The sequence below is a fragment of the Palaemon carinicauda genome, chromosome 8, assembly GCF_036898095.1.
Source record: "Palaemon carinicauda isolate YSFRI2023 chromosome 8, ASM3689809v2, whole genome shotgun sequence".
Lineage (NCBI taxonomy): Eukaryota > Metazoa > Arthropoda > Malacostraca > Decapoda > Palaemonidae > Palaemon > Palaemon carinicauda.
In genome coordinates, this window is record NC_090732.1 from 157,611,460 (window position 1) to 157,630,685 (window position 19,226).

Consider the following 19,226-nt stretch of genomic DNA (forward strand, 5'->3'; position numbering starts at 1 on the left):
TAAAGATAGATGTAATTCTACTGTACTTTGAAATATCATACACAGTTCTCTCAGTTTTTGGGATTTGTCATTGCTTGTCATGTAAGTGTATTTTCAAATATTACTGATTCATCTTGCTATTCATTTGTAGTTACATCTGTTATTTTCACACATGGATATTATAGAATTTTTTGGAAGATTGACTTGCTGGGTAATAGCATTTAGATATGGCTCGTGTGAATTTATGCACCTCTTGTATAAAATAATTTCAATAACAATGAAAGCTGTATGTTCATAGGCTTTACTTTCTGCACTTACTTATTGACACCACTTCCATGTGGCTTCATTTCAGTCATCCTTTAAAGCTACTTCCAAACCAAAACTTAGTATTTTTAATTCTATCTTTTTCAAGCTTCCTTATAAATCCTTCTATAGTTTAGTTTATGCTGTAGTCCAACTTACCTTTCACACAGTAGTTCATTATGCTCTCCATTTTACATCCCTATTCCTACATTTAGATACTTTTTCTTTGCTGATATTCTATTCACATATTCTGAACTCTCACAAAATTGGTTCTCCAGGTGTTTTTGACCATTTTAAATTCTGGCCAATAAGGTCTGTATTACAAACACCTAACATTTATCACTTTCTTCCCAGTAGTACAGTATTTCCTTTATCATAAAATACTTTCTTTAGTTGGGTCTTCTCCAGAAGATATTTGTATGACACATGGAGGATGACCTATGTAAATATATTTAGAATCATTTTCTTTTAGGGATTGTGTACTTTTTTATCACCAAAATCTAAACAGCCAATAAAACTGAGGTAATTTTATATCAGTGGAAGAATTCTGGAATCATTAATATAAAATTGCTAGTTTTTATGGGTTGATGACTCCTAACCTTTTCAGGTATTAACAGGCTACAGGGTGATACAAAAAAATGGGCATCACCTAAACTTGAATAACTTTTGAAATAAATAATCAATTCCTTTTATTTTTCAGATTTATCAAGAAAAATTAATGTTCTCAGAGTCTACCAAATTCGACCTTCGAGATGCCATGGACTACTGAGGAAAAGATATTTATAGTTGAGGCATATTTTCGGTTGAAGTCTATCCACGCAGCTCAATTGCAATTCAAAGAATGGTTCAGAAGTCAAGAATTTCCTGTCCACTCAATGATCTACAGACGGGTCAACAAGTTCAGAGCCCATAGGACTGTGCATAACCTCAATTGTAAAGACGCTAACAGACAATCACACTCTGGACGACCGAAATCATCAAGGACACCACACAACATTGCTGCAGTCAGAGACTCTGTTGTCCGCAGCCCAAGCAAGTCTGTGCAACGGCGAAGTCAGGAGTTTGGAATCAATCAGGAGTCCGTGCAGAGAACTTTGAAAGCAGATCTCCACCTGTATCCTTACAGGATACAGATTAAACACAAGCTTACACCTGACGACATGAGGAAGCTAGTGATCACGTGCCAGTGGTTTTGTGACAAGATTGACACTGTGCCAGACTTCCTTGACAATGTCTGGTTTTTGGACAAGGCACATTTGCTGTTGTCAGGTCACGTGATCTCAAAGAACAATATCTTCTGGGGTAGCACACACCCTGAGCACTGTTTGCAAAGGCACTCGGTGAAGTGCACTGCCTGGGTCGCCATCTCCAAACATGGCATCATTGGACCATTTTGGTTCGAGGACGACAACAAGTGGTCTGTGACAATCAACACAGAGCGATATGTCCAGGTGCTTCGCAAGTTCTGGACAGCACTTGGTCGACGGAGAGGAGTCGTCAGGGTCCTCCATTGGTTCCAGGAGGATGGTACCAACCCCCACAGCTCAAATGAATCATTGGCATGGCTACAGCAGCGTTTCCCTGACCGACTCATCAGCCGCATGTGTGACCCAGAGTGGTCACCGCATTCACCAGACCTGAAACGCCCAGATTTTGATCTCTGGGGATACCTTAAGGACAGGGTATATGGAAACAATCCCCAGACTATCCCTGACCTGAAGGCAACAATCACAGCAGCAATAAGAGTGATCCCAAGGGAGGAATGCGGGAGGGTCATCGAGAACTTTGCCCACCGGATCCAAATGTGCCTGCAGCGCTGGGGAGCTCATTTGGAGCACATTTTGGAGAGCCAGTGAAACAAAGAGTTTTTGTTGTACAGACTTGAAACTTTGGAGATGTCTGCTACACAGGCTTGACCTAATGTAGCTAAAGTTTTGTATCGATCTAAATAAAATTTTGGAAGTTATTCATTTTTTGGTGATGACCGTTTTTTTTTGTCACCCTGTATAATAGCTCCTAGCAGGTATTATTATTATTATTATTATTATTATTATTATTATTAGATAAGCTAAAACCCTAGTTGGAAAAGCAAGATGCTAAAAGCCCACGGGCTCCAACAGGGAAAAATAGCCCACTGAGAAAAGGAAATAAATAAATGATATGAAAAAAAATCAACAATAAAATAATTAAAAAACAGTAACATCAACACAGATATGTCATATATAAACTATAAAAAGACTTATGTCAGCCTGTTCAACATAAAAATATTTGCTGCAACTTTGAGCTTTTGTAGTTCTACCGATTCAACTACCTGATTAGGAAGATCATTCCACAACTTGGTCACATCTGGAATAAAACTTCTAGAATACTGTTTAGTATTAAGCTTCATGATGGAAAAGGCCTGACTATTAGAATTAACTGCATGCCTAGTATTTCGAACAGGATGGAACTGTCCAGGAAGATCTGAATTTAAAGGATGATTAGAATTATGAAAAATCTTATGCAACATGCATAACAAACTAATTGAACGACAATGCCAAAGATTAATATCTAGATCAGGAATAAGAAATTTAATAGACTAAGTTCCTGTCCAACAAATTAAGATGAGAATCACCAGCTGAAAACCAGACAGAAGAACAATACTCGAAACAGGTTAAAATGAAAGAATTAAAACCTCTTCAGAATAGATTGATCACCAAAAATCTTGAAAGACCTTCTCAACAAGCCCATTGTTTGTGCAATTGAAGAAGACACACCTAATGTGTTTCTCAATAGTAAATTTGCTGTCGAGAATCACACCTAAAATTTTAAGTCATACAGAAACATTATCAATGCTGAGACCTGGATGTTGAGGAGACACTGTCCTTGATCTACTTACAATCATACTATGAGTATTGTTTGAATTCAACTTCATGCCCCATAATTTGCACCATGCACTTATCTTAGCTAGATCTCTATTAAGGAATTCAACAATCCAAGATCTACATTTAGGAGATGGAATTGATGCAGAGTGTAGCATCATTTGCATACGCAACAAGCTTGTTTTCTAGGCCAAACCACATGTCATATGTATATAATATGAAAAGTAATGGGCCAAGAACACTACTCTGAGGAACACCAGATATCACATTCCTATACTCACAATGGTGCTCGTCAACAACAATTCTTTGCAATCTATTACTTAAAAATTCAATAATGATGCTAAGAAACAACCCACCCACTCCCAACTGTTTAAATTTGAAAACAAGGGCCTCATGATTAACACGATCAAAGGCAGCACTAAAATCAAGGCCAATCATACAAACTTCCAGACCACAATCAAGGGATTTCTGTACAGCATTAGAGATTGTAAGAGGGGCATCACATGCTCCAGGGCCTTTGCGAAAACCAAATTATAAACCAGAGAACAGCAAACCTATTAAGAATATTTGCCAAAAGATGTTCAAAAACTTTAGATAATATGGGAATCATGGAAAATGGGTGGTATCAGTTGGACTTGAGCTACCACAAACACATTTACATAGTGGAGTGACTCTACCCATTCTCCCACTCCTCTTCTTCCTAACTGGTGCAAAATAATGTTATATTAGGTATATCATGTCCTATTATCATTTTGACATCCTTCACTTCATAATCCTTCTCTCACTCCATAGAGTCACAATATTCTGTTATGATTCTATCACATTTCCTTCCTTCCTATTTTACTTTCTATATCCTAAAATTTTATTTGCTTTGTCCTCTTATATTTTACTCAATCTCTTTACTTTCTTTTATCACTCTGGTTCCACCTCCCTCTCTACCCTCGACAATAATCTTGGTACCTCCCTCCTCTTCACACATATTATTCTCTTGTCTTTCTGTCCTTGCCAGATCTTGAAGCCTTTCCCCTTTTCTCCAATTAACCTCTGCACATAGCAATTTCCCAACAATGTCTTTTTCTCTCTTTATTCCCTTTGCTGCCTTTTATATAACATCTCATGGGGCTCTCAAATTTTTCCATTGACAATATTGTATATTTTGGGACAATTTCTATTTACACTTATTGTCCTCATTTCCAAGATATTATGTGTTTAGTCTTCTCACTACAGGTTTATTAATTTCCTTCTGAATACATAAATAGTGTCATTTTGATAGTAAAAAGAGTTTTTATCATCACTCTGTGATATTACATATACAGTGCAGTCTGTACACATATTTCTACACTGTACAAATAGTATAAGGAATTATGATTTCTTGTCTATTTTACGAACTACCTTTCCTGCTCTTATAAATAGAACAAACTTATTGGTACATATCCAGACACCAGCCTTCAACCGTCTATTATTTTTACTTTAATAAAACAAATTATATTTTACAGAAATACATTAAACCTAGTAATGGAGCTTTACGAAGCCCTCTAGTTTTAGTGGCTTTATAATAATTAACTATTATTATTTCAATTTAACATCATAAAGTTTTTTACATCAACTCTTCTATTTACAGGTCTAGATATGGGAAGAGTTTTTTATGCTTTCTTCTAGCCTTTACTCTATCTTTCTGAACTCCCATCAAGGCTAGGGCTTTGTCTATCACAGTTTTATAATACAATGCAGCAAAAGCTATTAAATGTAATATTATATGGCTTGCACAAAGGACTCATTCTTAACTGAAAGGAAATTAGACCAACTCCAGGTGGAAAATTATAGACAGGTAAGTATGAAAACCCCAGTCGGAACAGATAAAAAGTGAGACAACAATGTAGCTGAGGCTAAAAGACAGCAAAAAGTTTCAATTGCCATCTACAGAGTGCTAGGCAAGACAAAATACAAGTGCTCACCCCCTATATGGACAGTATAATTTATAATTTCACTTTAGATAGAAAAATCACAACCTGTTCTTAAGATTATTACTGTACTGCACTATACCCAAATAACTAACTATTATGAGTGAACAAACCCAACAGGTATTTTGTCTACAGTGTAATGACTTTCCCAGTAATAACCATTTTTGCCATATAGAGAGAGAGAGAGAGAGAGAGAGAGAGAGAGAGAGAGAGAGAGAGAGAGAGAGAGAGAGAGAGAGAGAGTGTGTGTGTGTGTGTGTGTGTGTTGTGCTAACATTGAGTATATGTACTTTAATTCATAGTGTGCAAATAAAATATACAAACAAGGTTACAGTTCTGCTACTATACTGTACTAATTCTAATCAATTAGAAGTGATTGACCAGCTTCCCCATTTTCTCTTACTCTTGGATCGCTTGGTGTAAATACTGCACTTCCCGATGGAGTAAGTTCAATGCTATCTTCCTCTTCATGTTGACTAGCTAACTGATATCCAATAGGGACACCTAGAGTCTTACTACGTTGTGCAGTGTATAAAACACACATTGATAAAAATAAAAAGAATAAGGAGTTACCACTAATAAAAATCAAAATATATGCATACAGATGAGAACTCCCAATTACATGAGTTAAAGCAAGGTGTGTGAGTGAATTTCCAAATGAGGCTAAAATGACCATAAGTGCACACATTCGATGTGTAACTCTCATGTACTGAGCCATCCAAAGTAAACTAGTGGGCAAAATTGGAGCTAGTCCTAAAGCCATAAAAACTATTCCTCCCCAAAGAAAATCCTCTTTACCAAAAGATCCTATGGTCATAAATATAGAGCCAATCACAGAGAAAATAATTGCTATAGTTAAGAGCTTTCCGGGTTTTAGCCTCAAGCAACCAGATAACATGATACACAAAAATCGAACAAGACACACTAGACCCCAAAACAAAGCCTGACCATCTAAACCAGATTCTTTAATGACATCTAGTCCTGTGTTAGTTGTGGATGAAGCTAAGAGATGATGAACAGCCCCTTGTAATGATTCAGCCATAAACATGAATACAGAAAATATTACAACAAATAATACCATTCTCCCCTTGTGATATTCATCAGTGTTCCCATCTTCTTGTTTTGATCTGGGTTCTCTAGGATTATGGCACAAGATAACTACTGATATAAGAGCATTTAGTATGATGAATATGCCGATACATATATATGCTAAATGGACTTTTGTTACCCCATATTCCTTGAAATGCTGAGCCATATTATCTAAAAATTGGTTATTCTCATCACTTCCATTACTGTATGTCCCTGGCTTAAGGATATGTATTATAGACTGTCCAAGGGGGCTTTTTGTTGAAACCCCGGTATCTTCCACAACTAATGATGTCTCATCCTTAACAGGTTCCTTCAGATCTAATACCTCAGGTTCAGGTATACTAACATTGTCATCAACTGGACCATCATCAACATAAACATTATGAAAACTGCCATCAGGTTCATCATTTAAGCCCATGTTATCAGGATCTGTGTTGATAGTAGCTTGAATTTTGTAACTTTCAGTGTAAGAAGAAAAATGTTTCTTTTCTGTTCCAAGCAATTCATCCTGGGGATCAGATACTATCAGTTTTGGTATAGGAGTTACTATTAATGACGGGCTAGTAACTGTTTGAGGTGGTTTAGCTGTTGTTGTGGTGGATGACAGTGTAGTTACAAATAATGTTGTTGAAACACTTGCAGCAGTGGATGAAACTGGTATGAAAGTAGAAGTTGAAGTAGTTGCATCCAGTTTGGGAGGCTCACTTGTGGAAGGCGTATGTTTTTGAATGTCTGGAGAAGGTGCAGGCATTTGAGTAGGGGGTTTAACCTCCTCTGATAACAATGTCTTATTAGTAGGGAGTGAAATGTGGTCATTAATCATCGATTCAGATTTAATAATAGGAGGATCTGTACTTATAGATATCTCACTAATACCATCAGTAACTGTAGCTTTACTAGCAAATGTTATAGCAGTAGAAAGAGACACATCATCAGTTCCAATCAAAGGTTGGACAGAAGTGATTTCAATTTTGTCAGGCATATTTTTTTTTGGTAATTTTTGCCATCTTGACTCAAAATCTGGCTTTAAGTTATTCCCATTAGTGTATGAGGGTTTTTTTACTTCACTAGGCTTTTCAGTAGTATTTGCAGCATTGGATGTGTTAGATGGGGGTAAAATACTTACAGGTGAAACAATTTCACTTTGATTTTTGTCAGGAAGTGAGATTTCACTTTGATTTTTGTTATAAAGTGAGATTTCACTTTGATTTTTGTTAGAAAGTGAGATAATTGTATCAGATGATACATTAACATATGGCTCAAAAGAAGGATGCCGAGTTGGAAAAGTAAGCTCCTTGATCTCCTCTGCAGTTAGGGAGCTAAAGTTTGATGATTCACTACTGTCCCAATCTTTAGCCTCTCGTACATATCTTACAACTTCTGGCGCTTGCACTGTAAATTCATTAGGACTTACTGTCAAGTTGTGTATTTCTGCAGGGTGCATTCCAACAAAAAATGGATGGATTACCAATGGTGCTATGAATGCTCCAACAGCAAAACTGAAGTGTAGAGACTGGAGTGAAGCCCCCCCTTGTCGGCCCCAAAGGTCAAGGCATAAAACATTTCCACCTGGAAAGCAAATAAGAGTACTGTACGTACTTTTTAAAATTATTTATAGCTTCCTCCTCAATAAAACCAAGTTTAAAATAATTTACAAGCTACAACAAAGTTTTATGATCAAATACTGTATAGATATCTGAAAATAATAAAGATTATATCAAGTACTACAAATGAATGAATATATTTCTATTATTTTACATTCTTTAGAAAATAAGAATACAGTAATACAATTATTGCACTAAAACAAAAAAGGCTGTTAAAGTATCTTTCATTCAAAATATTCTTGAAAGCTTTGATTACAAACCTAATCTTCATACTAAAATTGATTATATCGATACTTACTAAAGTTCAGTGCTGTCTCACGATTGGTGGCAACAGCAACGACCCATAAATATAAACTAAAATATTTTGACAGCTCTCCCAATCGGTATGATAGCTTCCCTGTTTAGCATGCTCTAAACATGCTTGGTTGCAACCTAAATAAGTGGCTACCCTATGAAAGTGGAGATTGTGTTCTTCTAACCTTACACTCCAACTGGGATTATATCTAGACTTATGTGAGAACCTAACACCTACACTGCGTGTAGGAAGGAAGAAGGGAATGGTAATGAACTTTGGGCAGTACAGTATTGAAAAACTTCTATTATCTTAAATATGTTTATTTCAATGAACATTACCAAAGTTCATTGCTGCCTACCACACTAGTCTGTTATGAGAGTAGTGGTGGCTGAATTATAGTTATGAAAAAGGAATATCGATGAGAGAAATATGCAGAACATGGGTCTCGCCTGTACTCAAAAGTGTGCCATAACCCTATGAATCATGGAAATCTTCTCTAACAGGACCTTACCTTCTAAACAATAAGTGCCTTTTTATGGACTAAACCCTATTGTAAGTGTACTGAGATGCGATCTAAACAAACTAATCTCTAAACCTACTATATGCACTTAAAACCCCAATATTTGTCAAATGGAGTCTATGCTACTGATACTTAAGGTCCTAATGAATATTTAACTTGAATTAGCCTAACCCTAAAAGACAATTCATGGTGAAGAATGAAGAGCTTTCCAAATGAGCCGCTTTTAAAATTCTATAAAACGACATTCCTTAGGATATTCAAAGTGGCTATTTGCCTGAAACTCGAGTGTTAACTTTTACAAGTGCTCTTAGCACAAGCCTAGTAGGTAACATTACTCAACAAACACATTCTTTACTGGACTCCTGATCTTTACATATTTCTTAAGGTAGATTTGCAAAACTCTCACTGGGCAAAAACTAGGTTTCACTGGGTTCCAGCCAAAAAACACTTTAAAGGAAGGCATTTTACATATCTGCGAAGTTCCTTTGTAAGGTAGTTATTTTCTACCCTGAACTTGGGGAGTAGGAGTAGATAAGAGTATTCTCTCCTCCAAAAATTACAACCTGAATGAGAGGGCATGACACTTGCCAATCCTCTTAGCAGATACTAAAGCTAACCAGAATAACATCATGCCGATCCAATTCCTCAGACTTGCAGACTCCAAAGTCTCAAAGGATCCTTTCTTCAAGAAATTTAGAACTAAATCAACACTCTACCAAACTTTATTTTTGACCTTCAATGACTTAATGATGAATGATATAACTGTGTCCCAAGCAGGGAGCTGCTGGTCAAATACAATCCAACATCTTGAAGAATGGAACACAGCATCCTCCTGTAGCTCCTAAAGCAAAGGACCAAAAATCCTAGTGAGCTTGATGATTATATTCAAATCCATCTTGGTGTACAAAATGCCCTTGGATTTACACAAATTATAGTAACTACTTTACTGATACTGATAAAAAAATTTATGTTGATTTGTTCTTGGAGACTATGATTGACAGTCGAGCAGACTTAAAAATTAATCTTGCTCTGAGTAGACAGTAGTTTCTCTCCATGCAGCCAGATGAAGCACAAGGGACTTTTGATATATCAATTAGCATTGTGGTTGTCTCACAATATCTGGTCATCTTGGATGGGTGATTGGTTTATCCACATTAGAGGTCAGAGAACCAGTCACTCTGTTGCCAATTATGGGCTATGATGGTTATTCTTGCTTTGTGAATGCTTCTTAACTTTGACCACTTAAAGGTTCATGGAGAATAGGGGAAACATGTAAATGTCCAGATTTAACCATTCCTGAAGCATGGCAAGCAATGCTCAATCCAAGGGATCCTGCACCATGATGCAGTAAATGTATACTTTCCTTTCCAGTGAGGGAGCAAACATGTCCCCCTTCTATTTCCCCCATGCCTTCCAAAAGTCCAGACACCCTTGGAAATGATGGAGCACTTCATGAGGGTGACCTGTACTCTTTATTTAACTCGGCTGGTCTGCCAAAATGTTTTGTTATCATAGAACGAACCTAGAAAATAAAGTGATATCCATCTCTTCCATCCAACACAATAGAATCTTTACTAACAGTATCATGGTCTCTGACTGGCTCCTTCCTTGTATTTTGATGTAGGCTAGAGTCATGGTATTGTCGAAAAAGAGAGCCATGACTTTCACCACTACCTACCTCTACTCTCTATAGGGTTTTCCAGACAAGAAACATCCTGAGTCCATTGATGTGTACTTATTTTTTCTTTTCTTTCTATAGGTTGTAGAGGTAGAGGTCTTCCATAGTCGCTCCCCATCCTTACATCAATACGTCACAGATCAATGTGTCCAGTACTCTCCCCTCCAGAATGACTTCCACAGCTAGTTTCTACTGATCTATTCACCCAGTCATCACTCCTGGTTGGACCTCAAATGGGGAGACTACCATTAACTTGGGTCTAGATGTCTGTCCCAAGGACAGCTCAGATGGAACTGGAGCAACCTCATTCTCAATCTGGTGTATAGAATGAACTTTTCTAAGGTTATGGGTCCCAGAAGACATCCACTTGTCAGTCTATAACTTTTTTCCTTCCTGAACACCTTTAGCAAGTCCAGGAAGGACTGAATTGTTTTGGTGAATGGGGAAGACCAAAATGAAGGTGAAGCCATTGTCAATATCATATAGAGAATCAACTGGACTAGAGACAGGATCAATTCTTCTTGATAGATGAGAATGAACAAGTTGTTGAGTAAGCACAGAAACAATATTCAGGATCTCAATAGGTCTTCCCTTATTGCCCCCAGTACTAGCCAATCATACCGGTATAACAGGACCCATATCCCCAAAGGATGTACCCAACTTGCCACTACGAGGCTGTGCTGTGCTGAAACCAAAGTAAAGGTGCTTAAAGTGGAATACCTTGACTCAACAAAAAAAAAAACTATGATATTTACTTAAATATGGTAGTAAAGGCCCATAAAAATAAGAATCAGATAGGTTTAATGACAATAACCATTTGTTTCACTGTATTTCTAATAGAACAGTGGAAGAAGACTTTAATGGAAATTTTGTCACTGATAGGTAGACTACTTATTCTAGCTTAAAATATTCAATATCAAGTCCAACTCAGGGACGATTTAGTACCTGCCCCAACAAAATAAAAACTGATGAGAGTCCTGAACTCAAAGGACTGACCTGTTCCATTATCCCCTTTGAACACGATTTCTCAATTTCCTAATATAAATCTTAGGACTTGCTGATAATGTCCCTGTATGGTTATAGATTGACTGGTTGAAGTGATAGCTGTGAGAGGGAGATCAAAGTAGGTAATACCTAAGGGAGGCAGTCAACGTTGGTTTTAGCTGTGGGAGAGAGAGCAATTTAGGTGATAGCTGAGGGAGAGAGATCAAAGTAAGCAATAGCTGAGGGAGGGACATCGACTTAGGTGACAGCCCTCTCGCAACCAAGCATGTTCCTTTAGGAATAATGAATATGGTTATAGACAATACCATTTGGATTGAAAGATCATGTCTCACAACAAGGATCATACTACAGTAGGCCCCCGCCATACGATATTAATCCGTTCCGGAGTTGGTATCGTAGGTGAAAATGTCGTATGGCAGGCAATAGAATAGCTAATGTGTGCAAAACCCCAGATAAAACCATTGAAAATTAGTATGTAACAAAATAGTATAGTAAGCACTGTACTACAGTATACTTATATATAATATACATGTACTGCACAGTATAAAATTAAATAACATTACAGGTATAAATAATAAAAATTATATACTGTACTGTACTGTAAAAGAAAACTTAAATCTTATTTACCTTTGGAGTGACGTGACTTGAGCTGGTAGTGGGTGGAGGCAGAGGGGGGAGGAGACGGAACATATAAAAACGTATCAATGCTAATTATGTTATGTACACTTAATAATAAATTTATTCTTACTATTAAACACTTTAAATCAAAAAGGCTTTTTTTTATTATTTTTGTCTTTTGAAATTTTTTTAATGATTTTTTTTTTAGAACTTAAAAAATTACTCTTTTTTTAGCTTTTTTAATAGAATCACTATTATCATCTTTGCTTTCTGACACTTCTCTTTTAGAGAAATATCTATCCAAAGAAGCCTGTTTCTGACGATTCCTCAACATATTTCTAAAATGACTCACACTTGTCATTAACACTCTCCATAAGACGACCTGTGTGAAGTTTTTCTGGGTGTTTTTTTTCAATGAAACTCTTAAGGTTTTCATACCAACCGATAGCTTCCCTTATTTCTGCCGATGTCGTTTCTTCAGTCTCCCACCCGTCCTCGCCACCACTAGAGCTGTGCTCTTCTTGAATGATGGTCAACTGCATTGCCTCCAACTCCTTCAAGTCTTCAGTCGTAAGCTCCTCCCTGTGCTCCTCGATAAGGTTATGGACATCAGCCTCATCAACAACAAGCCCCATGGATCTCCCGATTGAAATTATTTCCTCAACATCACCCTCAGGGGCAGGATCATCAACGGCCTCGTCTTCGGTTGAGGGATCGAAACCTTCGAAGTCTTGTTCTGCCACAACAGCTGACCACAGTTTCTTCATGAGGAGTTCAAGGTGCGCCGTGAAACCTCGTTCCAAGCTTTGTCGATCATCTTCAGGCATTGAACGATGTCAAAATGCCCCTTCCAAAATTCACGGAGGGTGAGTTGAGTGCTTTCGATCACTTTGAAGCATCTTTTGAACAGATGCTTCGTGTAAAGATTCTTAAAGTTGGCAATCACTTGCTGGTCCATAGGCTGGAGGAGAGGGGTGGTGTTTGGTGGCAGATTGGGAACCTTGATGAAGGAGAAGGCAGGATGAATGATGTCCTCGAAGCCAAGAGGGTGAGCAGGGACATTGTCCAGTACCAGGAGACATTTGAGAGGAAGATTGTTCTCTTCTAAATAGTTCTTGACAGCAGGACCGAAGCAGACGTTTATCCACTCAAAAAGTATGGTCTTCGTGACCCAGGCCTTGCCATTAGACTTCCAAAATACCGAGAGCCTCTCCTTCGTGATATTTTGTGCCTTGAAGGCACGAGGATTCTGAGTGGTATACCAGTAGGGGCTTAATTTTCAAGACCCCACTAGCATTTGCACAAAATGCGAGCATAAGTCTGTCCTTCATCAGTTTATGGCCAGGAAGTTTCTTTTCTTCAGCTGTGATATACATTATATACGGCGGGGCATTTTCTTCCAGAAAAGGCCAGTTTCATCACAGTTAAACACTTGCTGAGGACTGTAGCCTTCTCTGGAAATTAATTTCTGAAACTTCTTGAGGAATTCTTCTGCTGCTTTCTTGTCAGAACTGGCCCCCTCTTCATGCCTGATGACTGAGTGAATACCAGTCCTCTTCCTAAAACGATCAAACCACCCATGAGAAGCCTTGAACTCTTTGGGGGGGTTTGCTGCGACGTTCCTTCGTCTCCGCCGCCGTCTCTCTGGGCTTCCACGAGATCGGCGAAGATGGCGCTCGCCTTGTGCGAAATTACCGATTGCGTGAGTGTATCACCAGCGATTTCCTTCTCTTTAATCCATAGTAGAAGGAGTCTCTCCATCTCGTCGTTGATTGAGGTCCTTCCACTGGCAAGGACAGTCATGCCTTTAGAAGACTTACTTGCTTTAATGGCTTCCTTGTTCTTGACAATTGTACCAATCGTAGACTGTTTACGGCCATTCATACTAGCGAGGGTAACGATGCGCATGCCTTCTTCGTATTTCTTTATTATCTCCAACTTCGTTTCCATAGTAATCATCTTCTTACTTCTCCCTTTAATATCAATAGCAATCTTGGGACCCATGGCTATTGAATTAAAGTTAGAATTAAGCACTAAAATGTACAAAAAATACAATATCGCAAGCACTCACAAGAGATCAGGTCTTTACGAAACGCACACGAGATTCTGAACTGAGCGCGCGTATAACAAAGAGAGAGAGAGAGGCAGCATCTCTCTCAGGCATTGTGGGAGGGATTTCGGCCAATAGTGTATCGGCATCTTAGTGACGCTGTGACGCCGACCAATAGCAGACCAGCTTCTTAGTGACGTATGCAGTGACGTATGAGCGTGGTGGTAGGCTAGTGACTCGCACAGTCGTACGCGTAAAAACCGCCAAGTTTGAGTTTTGGATTTCGATGCTGTAAGGTTGGGAAAAATGACGTAACGAGGGGACGAAAAAACATCGTATTCCACACTGTAACATGAAAAAAACGTAAGCCGGGGATGCCATACCCCAGGGGTCTACTATACCAGGTTATCACTTGTGGAACATATTGTCCCCCTTTGCCTTGCCAGAAGGTTCAGGGACTCATGTATAAACCGATGTCCAATATGTTCTGGATCATTAAAAGCCAGATGATCCTTTAGAAAGGTTCTGCCCGTCTGCTGGCGATGGTCTACCTGTTGGAGCTGAAACTCTGCGAGGAGTGGCAGTGTAAAAGTTATGTTATTTGTATAGAAATATGTTTCTTTGATCAACTTTTGATTGGTTGTTGTAACATTTTTATAATTTGATATGTCAGCCCTCATCTTCCATTTAATTTGTCTCAATTTTTTCGATTGTTTCAGGTTTGTGCAACGCCCTACACACAGTATATTTGTAAACATCCAGTAGAATAATAGTAAAAACCAGAATATACTCTTCACTTAATAATCCATTTATGAGAAGATGATTACTGTAGGTGTTTTGGTGTCTGAGTGTTGTGAAGTGCCAAAGGACCGTTGGCCAAGGGTCAGGCTTGTGTTTACTTTTTGGAAATGGTATCCCAGGTCTTGTGAATTTGATTAGTTATTTTAAAGTGAACAAAGTGGCACACCTGACATTTCAACAAGAGTGCATGTGGGTGCCACCTGTGACACAGGCAAATGCAGTAGGGGATGTTCTTACAATTATGTCTGAAATTATATCTGCCTTTCAAGCTGTGTTTCACCTAATCTTGTTATTTGTAATTTGTAAATGATGTGCCTATGAAGGTTCTCACCTTCTTTATTTTGGCAAAGGACCCCAAATATATTTTGCATTGCTATATTGAGGGATTTGTGTAATGGTGGATCAGTACCCAGCTGTGAACTGGTTATCTTCTAGCTTAAATAATACCCTATTTTTTTCTTTTTCGCAAGGTAAAAGGTTGTTATGGTAGTTATAGATATTTTCTCCATTAGAGAACTTTAGTTTTTCTTTTTTATTATGCTATTGGAATATAGACTTATAGTTATTTTCCTTTAATATGATATTTTAATTATAAAATAAATTTTTGAATATACTTACCCGGTGAATATATAATAGCTGCAACTCTGCGGCTCGACAGACAACATACTTAAAAAACTCGCGAGCGATCGCTATGCAGGTTGCGGGTGTGCCCACCAGCGCCAACTGTCGGCCAGATACCACTCTCGAATGTAAACAAAACCTTCAATTCTTCTCGTCCCGCTGCGTCTCTATTGGGGAGGAAGGGAGGGTCATTTAATTTATATATTCACCGGGTAAGTATATTCAAAAATTTATTTTATAATTAAAATATCATTTTTAAACATTTAACTTAGCCAGTGAATATATAATAGCTGATTCACACCCAAGGAGGTGGGTAGAGACCAGAGTTAAATATGTTTACAGCGTATAAGCTAAGAGTTTTTTCATTTTGACAGTTATCAATATAACAAAACCAAAATAAATAGGTACCTGGTAAGGAAGTCGACTTAGACGATTACTCTGCATTGTAAGTCTGTCTTCCTCACGAAGCCCAGCGATCCTCTTAGGATGCTGACAGACTCCCAGGAGCTGAAGTATCAAGGGCTGCAACCCATACAACAGGACCTCATCAAACCCCTAATCTGGGCGCTCTCAAGAAATGACTTTAACCACCCGCCATATCAACCAGGATGCGAAAGGCTTCTTAGCCTTCCGAACAACCCATAAAAACAATATTAAAAAACATTTCAAGAGACAGATTAAAAGGATATGGAATTAGGGAATTGTAGTGGTTGAGCCCTCACCCACTACTGCACTCGCTGCTACGAATGGACCCAGTGTGTAGCAGTTCTCGTAAAGAGTCTGGACATCTTTCAAGTAAAATGACGCGAACACTGACTTGCTTCTCCAAAAGGTCGCGTCCATGATACTTTGCAGAGATCTATTTTGCTTAAAGGCCACGGAAGTTGCTACAGCTCTAACCTCGTGCGTCTTAACCTTAAGCAAAGATCGGTCTTCCTCACTCAAGTGTGAATGAGCTTCTCGTATTAACAATCTGATAAAATATGACAAAGCATTCTTTGACATAGGCAAGGATGGTTTCTTAACCGAACACCATAACGCTTCAGATTTACCTCGTAAAGGCTTAGTACGAGCTAAGTAGAACTTAAGAGCTCTAACAGGGCATAATACTCTCTCTAGTTCATTGCCTACGATCTCTGATAAGCTAGGAATATCAAAAGATTTAGGCCAAGGACGAGAAGGTAGCTCATTCTTGGCTAGGAAACCAAGCTGAAGAGAACAAGTGGCTTTTTCTGACGAAAAACCGATGTTCTTGCTGAAGGCATGAAGCTCGCTGACTCTTTTAGCCGAGGCCAAGCACACCAGGAAAAGAGTCTTAAGAGTGAGATCTTTCAGGGAGGCTGAATGTAAAGGCTCAAACCTGTCTGACATGAGGAATCTTAGGACCACGTCTAAATTCCACCCAGGCGTAGCCAAACGACGTTCCTTAGAGGTCTCAAAAGACTTAAGGAGGTCTTGCAGATCTTTATTGTTGGAAAGATCTAAGCCTCTATGCCGGAAGACCGAGGCCAACATGCTTCTGTAGCCCTTGATCGTGGGAGCTGAAAGGGAGCGAACTTTTCTCAGGTATAAGAGAAAATCGGCGATTTGGGCTACAGAGGTACTGGACGAGGATACGGATACTGACTTGCACCAGTCTCGGAAGATTTCCCACTTCGATTGGTAAACTCTAATGGTAGAAGCTCTCCTCGCTCTTGCAATCGCACTGGCTGCCTCCTTCGAAAAGCCTCTAGCTCTCGAGAGTCTTTCGATAGTCTGAAGGCAGTCAGACGAAGAGCGTGGAGGCTTTGGTGTACCTTCTTTACGTGTGGCTGACGTAAAAGGTCTACTCTTAGAGGAAGACTTCTGGGAAAGTCTACCAGCCATCGAAGTACCTCGGTGAACCATTCTCTCGCGGGCCAGAGGGGAGCAACTAACGTCAACCTTGTCCTTTCGTGAGAGGCGAATTTCTGCAGTACCTTGTTGACAATCTTGAATGGTGGGAATGCGTAAAGATCTAGGTGTGACCAATCTAGGAGAAAGGCATCTATATGTATTGCTGCTGGGTCTGGGACTGGAGAGCAATAGATTGGAAGCCTCTTGGTCAACGAGGTTGCAAAGAGATCTATGGTGGGTTGACCCCAAGTCACCCAAAGTCTCTTGCACACATCCTTGTGGAGGGTCCATTCGGTTGGAATTACTTGACCTTTCCGACTGAGACAATCTGCTAGAACGTTCAAGTCGCCCTAGATGAACCTCGTTACTAGGGAGATGCCTCGATCTCTTGACCAGATGAGCAGGTCCCTTGCGATCTCGTACAGAGTCAGTGAGTGGGTACCTCCCTGTTTGGAAATGTACGCCAAGGCTGTGGTGTTGTCCGAGTTGACCTCCACCACCTTGCCTCTAAGGAGACTCTCGAAGCTTATCAAGGCCAGGTGAACTGCCAAAAGCTCCTTGCTGTTGATATGCATGCTCCTCTGACTCGAGTTCCACAGACCTGAGCATTCCCGACCGTCCAGTGTCGCACCCCAGCCCAAGTCCGATGCGTCTGAGAAGAGAACGTGGTTGGGTTTCTGAACTGCTAGGGGAAGCCCCTCTCGTAGACTGATATTGTCTTTCCACCAAGTCAGACAAGTCTTTATCGTTTCGGAAATCGGGATCGAGACCGCCTCTAGCGTCTTGTCCTTTTTCCAGTGAAAAGCTAGATGGAATTGTAGAGGTTGGAGGTGTAACCTTCCTAGCGAGACAAATTGCTCCAGGGATGATAGTGTTCCTACCAGACTCATCCAATTCCTGACTGAGCAACGTTCTCTCTTCAACATCTTTTGGATGACGAGCAGGGCTTGATCTATTCTGGGGGCCGACGGAAAAGCCCGAAAAACTGGACTGCCAATCTCCATCCCTAAATACAGAATAGTTTGGGATGGGATCAGCTGGGACTTTTCCAAGTTGACCAGGAGTCCCAATTCCTTGGTCAGATCTAGAGTCCAATTGAGATCCTTCAGACAGCGATGACTGGATGAGGCTCTGAGAAGCCAGTCGTCCAAATAAAGGGAGGCTCGGATGTCCGATAAATGGAGGAATTTCGCCACATTCCTCATAAGCCTCGTAAACACGAGAGGAGCAGTGCTTAGGCCAAAGCACAGGGCCCGAAACTGGTACACCACATCGTCGAAGACGAATCTCAGAAAAGGTTGGGAATCTGAGTGAATGGGGATGTGGAAGTAAGCGTCCCTTAGGTCGAGAGAGACCATCCAGTCTCCCTTTCTGACTGCTGCTAAGACTGACTTTGTGGTCTCCATGGTGAACTTTGTCTTTGTGACAAAGACATTCAGAGCACTGACGTCTAGCACCGGTCTCCAACCTCCTGTCTTCTTTGGTACTAGGAAGAGACGGTTGTAAAACCCCGGTGATTGAAGGTCCGAGACTTTGACCACCGCTCCCTTCTCTAGCAAAAGAGACACTTCTAGTTTCAGGGCTTGTCTCTTTGCTTCCTCTCGGTACCTGGGAGAGAGATCGATGGGGGACGTCGCTAGAGGAGGTTTGCGTACAAATGGGATTTTGTACCCCTCTCTGAGCAACTTCACAGACTGTTGATCTGCGCCTCTCTTCTCCCAGGCTTGCCAGAAGTTCTTGAGTCTGGCACCTACTGCTGTCTGAAGTTGTGGGCAGTCAGACTCTGCCCCGCGAGGACTTGGATCCTTTCCTCTTTCCTCTCTTCCCTTCGGCACGAGCACTTCCCCTGCTGGGGGTTCTGCCACGAAAGGGCGGAATAAACCTGGACGCTGGAGTGTCTATCCTAGGTCTAACAGACAAGGCAGACAAAGGGGGAACTTTGCGAGCCGAGGACGCAACCAAATCA

At 39.9% G+C, this 19,226-nt stretch overlaps 1 protein-coding gene across 1 annotated transcript in view; it reads right to left on the bottom strand.

The window, feature by feature from the left end:
- Positions 1 to 3,552: 3,552 nt before the first annotated feature.
- Positions 3,553 to 19,226, bottom strand: part of LOC137646051 (uncharacterized) — an 82,083-nt gene continuing 66,409 nt past the window's right edge. The window contains exon 5 of the mRNA XM_068379202.1: positions 3,553 to 7,762. Within this exon, the coding sequence (XP_068235303.1) occupies positions 5,463 to 7,762 (2,300 nt within the window). The 3' untranslated portion in view covers positions 3,553 to 5,462. The remainder of the gene's footprint in view (positions 7,763 to 19,226) is intronic.